Source organism: Mastomys coucha, unplaced genomic scaffold (genome assembly GCF_008632895.1).
Source record: "Mastomys coucha isolate ucsf_1 unplaced genomic scaffold, UCSF_Mcou_1 pScaffold18, whole genome shotgun sequence".
In the NCBI taxonomy this organism is placed as follows: Eukaryota; Metazoa; Chordata; class Mammalia; order Rodentia; family Muridae; genus Mastomys; species Mastomys coucha.
In genome coordinates, this window is record NW_022196900.1 from 13,264,903 (window position 1) to 13,269,373 (window position 4,471).

Genomic DNA, 4,471 nt, shown 5'->3' on the forward strand with positions numbered 1-4,471 from the left:
TAGGAGGTTCTCTGGTTCAGGAAGGTGATCTTCTCTTTCCTCCCTGTCTACTGTTGTAAATTTCCCAGTCTCATCCTCAGCCCTGATCAGTAGCAGATCCCCTGCAGGAGCCTGCCTTTCCTCTATGACTTCACTCCCTGGACAATCAACCGAACTTCATGACAAACCCAGCTTTCCTCCTTCATGTGGAGCTCTCACCTCTCAATGCCCCCCACTGCAACAGGAGGATCAAATGGGGAGGAAGTGAGATTAGGGAGGTAAAGGAGAGGATATAGGATGGCCCACTAAAACAAAGGGCCATCAGTGAGGGGTCTTATGGAAATTCACTATAATAGAGGCTTCTTAACACATCTGTTTAAGATATCTAAAGTGGAATCTCCCAATAATGGGGGAGACCGAGCACCAACTAGACATCTCTCAAGTGAAACTTCTAATGCTGGCAATGGATTACATTGAATGAAGTTTTCCACCCAAGGTACTACATAGAAACTTCCAAACAACACGGTTTATTGGTTTCTCTCCACCACTGATGCTGAGGCCCAAACGCTGAAGACAGCACCTACAAAGCTCACCCAACACAGAGGGGTCAAGCTGTTGCCTACCTAGAACCTTCACCCCTACCGACTAGTATTCATAGTATGGGAAGTCACTCTGCACACTACCAGATCAGGAAGGCAAACCAAGCCAGCTACAAAACCTCATGTCTACAACAGAGATCTACCTCTAAACTACGCTGGTACAATAATGGCACAAACCTTGTGGGAGTGACCAACCACAATCTGACTTTAATTACTACTCACTCCATGAGATGGAATCCATGCCCAACACTGCCTGGGTAGCCAAGAACCTGAGGCTATGTAGGAAATAGATCTAGGGGAAAATCAAATATTACTGTTTTGCTAAAGCAAAATAGCGATAACAAGACTCCTAACAAGATTCTGCTACCGTCATATTGCTCAGCCATTATCAGAGAAGCTTCCTCCTACAGTAGATGGGAACACACAGAGACCCACAATTACATGTGTAGAGTAAGACCTTGGACACTCAGCCTTAAATGGGATGTCTCCATCATGTCCCTCCCTTCAGGGCTCAAGGATCTCTGCAGAAGAGGAGGCAGAAAGATCCTAAGAGCTAGTGAAGATGGAAGACAGGGAGCAAGCCAGGTCCCCTAGACACAACAGGGCTGATGCACATCTAAACTCACAGAGACCCCGGCAGAACTCACAGGACCTGCAGTTCTAAGCCAGTATTGAGGGGAAATAGAAACAATTCTCTATTCCTAACCCAGAAGCTATACCAACTGATAACTGCTCATAGAGCAAAAGTTTTTTCAAGTTAGTCTGAGTATACAAACCACACTTAAGGGCCATCCTAATGCCTAGCAATAGGTGGCCAACACAAAAGTGATTTAATGGTATTTTTTAGAGGGTTTTTGCCTCACATTGCTTTGTCTGGACATTTTCACTTAACCTTAAATATCTTTTGCTTATGTATTATGGTTTCTGTTTTTATTTTTATGTTGTGTGTGTATATCTGTGTGAGTGTGTCTTACTGTGTTTCTAATGCTCTCTGCTCTTTTTTTTTTCCTGTTTATTTGGTCATACTGTTTTTTGAATCTTATTTTATCATCATCATTTTAAATGTTCGTTTATAGTCTTAAGAGAAAGAGAAAAGGTGTGGATTTGGGTGAGTGTGGAAGTGGAGGAGGTTCTCAGACAAGTTGGGGCGGAGAAAACTAATCGAAATATACAGTATGAAAAAAATTATATTTTCAATAAAAAGATAGCAAGGCTAAACCTACTTAGTATTGATGCTCAAATATAAATAACCCTAACACTGTTGTTTTTGTTTTTTAATATACATACTGTTGACAGGGATCAGCTCTAACTAGCAATGTAAAAGTAGCAGTTGTAGATAGTAGTTTAAGAGCACAGGCTCTGTTGGTACAAAAATCTCTCTTCACTTACAAGTCGTTTAAACCAGTGGCTCAATGAACTCGTCAATGAAAAGGAAACAAAAACCGTAGGGAAACACTAGGATTCCATGTTTGCTGAGAAATTGTTGGACGGCCCTTGAAACACAGCTACCCAATCCACAGAACTCTGTAAATACAAACTGTCATTAAGAAGGTTCAGCAAAATTTCGTGATCCGGTAAGTCAGCCATTGCTTATCACTAAACAGGTTTTCGGCAGAAAAAAATTCTTAAAGCCATTTGCCTAGCATCTGCTACCCAACTCCACGTATTGCAGACCTATGGTCCCCTCCGGAAACTGGAACTAGTTTTGGTCTGTTTTTTTTTTTTTCAAAGCCAGCGCCTTTCTCTTCAATTAGTTACAGCCTCCGCTTTTCAGAAATATCAGTAGTCCGTAGAAAAAGAAGCTCAGACGATTTTCCTCGCTAGTGTTGGTTTCCACGCAGTAACGTTCTCAGAGGGGTACCCTTGCCCCGCGGAACACCCCTGTCCCCAGCAAACAACTTAGACGTAGAGGAGGCGGAGCCTGCGGACGGTAGCCGGAGCTCGGACCCGTGGCCTGAAAGTGGGCGGGGCCGATAACGCGCGAGGCCCAGACCAGGAAGAGGTGCTGCCCGATGCGATGCCTGATGCGATGTTAGCACGAACCATCTTCATTTTCACTTTCCATGTCCACAACGGCATAGCCCCCTACCTTCCAATGTTGAAACTATTATTTACTGTCGCTATGTCGTTTCTGTGTTTTTTTCCTTGGGGGAAAAGATGAAGCGCTTCAGTCAGGCAGATACTAGGCACCAACAGAGGGCAGACGCCTCGGAGGTGGGGTCCTTTGCTCGCGCCGAAATTCAAAGGAACAGTTCCGGCACGGTTGATGGCTGCGGCGGATGCTGTGGTCTAGATGATGGCGTTCGCCCGGTAGCTCCCGAATACAGGTCCGGTGGCCCCGCTGTCCGCTTTCGCATCGGGTTGGAACTTTGCTGGTTCCCCTGGCTAGCCGCTTTGTGGCGGGTGTGTAGTGCGGCCCTTGGCCCGGCCTGGTGTCCAGGCGGGAGATGAGGCACAGGGGAGGGAGGGCGGACAAGATTCTCAAGAAGGGACTTCAAGCGATAATTAGAGATGTTGACTGTTGTTCATCCGTAAGGTGACTCGAGAAAGACTTGGGCAAGCGAGAGAACACGGAATTTTAAAACGAGGCTGTAGAAGGGATTCACTTCGTCCTTAAGGTCCACTAACTACCCGGGTTCTGAGAGTCGAGGGTTCAGAGTTAAGGTCGTCTGTAGGCGAAAAGCACAGCGGACCTGAGGATGAGGAAAGACGGATGAATGCCGAATAACGTCATCTTTTACTGCTATGGAGGAAAAATGGAGAGGTTGTATGTGCGGCTACTAGGGAGATCCAGAAGGACTCCTGTAAGATGACATTTATGCAAAGTGGTGTGCAGCAAAGAGGATCCAGTCCAGTGTCATCTGTGGCAAGGAGAACGAAATGGGAAATAATCAGTAGTCTCTGTTAACTACGGTATTAGTATAGTGCAACATGAGCCTAGGAAAGTGGACAGTAATGATAAAGGTGATTTTCAGGTTGAATGGTTTAACTTGCCGGCAGTGGCTAATGGCTGGATGTCTTAAAATCTGAGCCAGCTGTTTTTCGGAAGTAGTTTGGCAGGTGTATTTTTACTTTACTTTACCTTAGTGTGTATCCTATCATATTTACTGTGATTTGGGATTTTTTTAACCTTCTATAAACGATCTTATTTCTGTTTTATACAGACCTGGTTTGTAGCTTGTTACCTAACAGGCTTACTAACCCAAGACATTGTAGAAAATGTATGTTAAATCAATCATTCTCGAAGGATTCAAGTCCTATGCGCAAAGGACTGAAGTCAATGGTTTTGACCCCCTCTTCAATGCAATCACTGGTTTAAATGGTAGTGGAAAATCCAACATATTGGACTCTATATGCTTTCTCCTAGGCATCTCAAACCTGTCTCAGGTAACGTATAAACTATTTTGACTTCTGTGGAATTTGGCAAGAGAATCTGCTAATCTGTGGAGATTTGAAGTTTTCTTTCTTTGCATGTTCGTACTTCATGTGAATTTGTTTGTTCTTCATGTGAATTATGTTGTGTTGAGTGCAGCCATTTAAGCAAATACTGTTACTATTTCATCCTGTAGACAAAAAGGTACAAACACAGGCCTTGCCTCAGGTTTGTCTCTTAAGCTGTTGGGAGTAACGCTCATACCAGCACTGTTATTTCAGGTAGTCTCCATTCTCAGTCCATACCTGCTCTTTTTGAAGGGACTCTCGCTCGCTGGCCTCTCATGGAAACATGGCTCTAGCAGGCCATGCCCTTCTACTCATTCCCTCTTCTTGCTAAAAACTGTTAGATTACATTCCTAAAGCTAGTCACCAAGGTCCATTCCCTTATTTTGGCCACTTCTGCCTCCTGAAGCTGACTGCCAAGGTCCAGCTATCAAAGTCTTGAAGTCCAGCAATCA

The 4,471-nt window shown here is 44.4% G+C and overlaps 1 protein-coding gene across 5 annotated transcripts in view; it reads left to right on the forward strand.

The window, feature by feature from the left end:
- Positions 1 to 2,797: 2,797 nt before the first annotated feature.
- The window catches only part of Smc2 (structural maintenance of chromosomes 2), a 50,450-nt gene continuing 48,776 nt past the window's right edge, over positions 2,798 to 4,471 (forward strand). For 2 of the 5 annotated variants that reach the window (XM_031377399.1, XM_031377401.1), the window contains exons 1-2: positions 2,798 to 2,905; positions 3,743 to 3,965. In XM_031377399.1, the coding sequence (XP_031233259.1) occupies positions 3,798 to 3,965 (168 nt within the window). In that variant the 5' untranslated portion in view covers positions 2,798 to 2,905; positions 3,743 to 3,797. Of the gene's footprint in view, positions 2,982 to 3,742; positions 3,966 to 4,471 lie in introns of all 5 variants that reach the window. The other 3 variants (XM_031377402.1, XM_031377400.1, XM_031377403.1) reach the window with 3 other exon arrangements.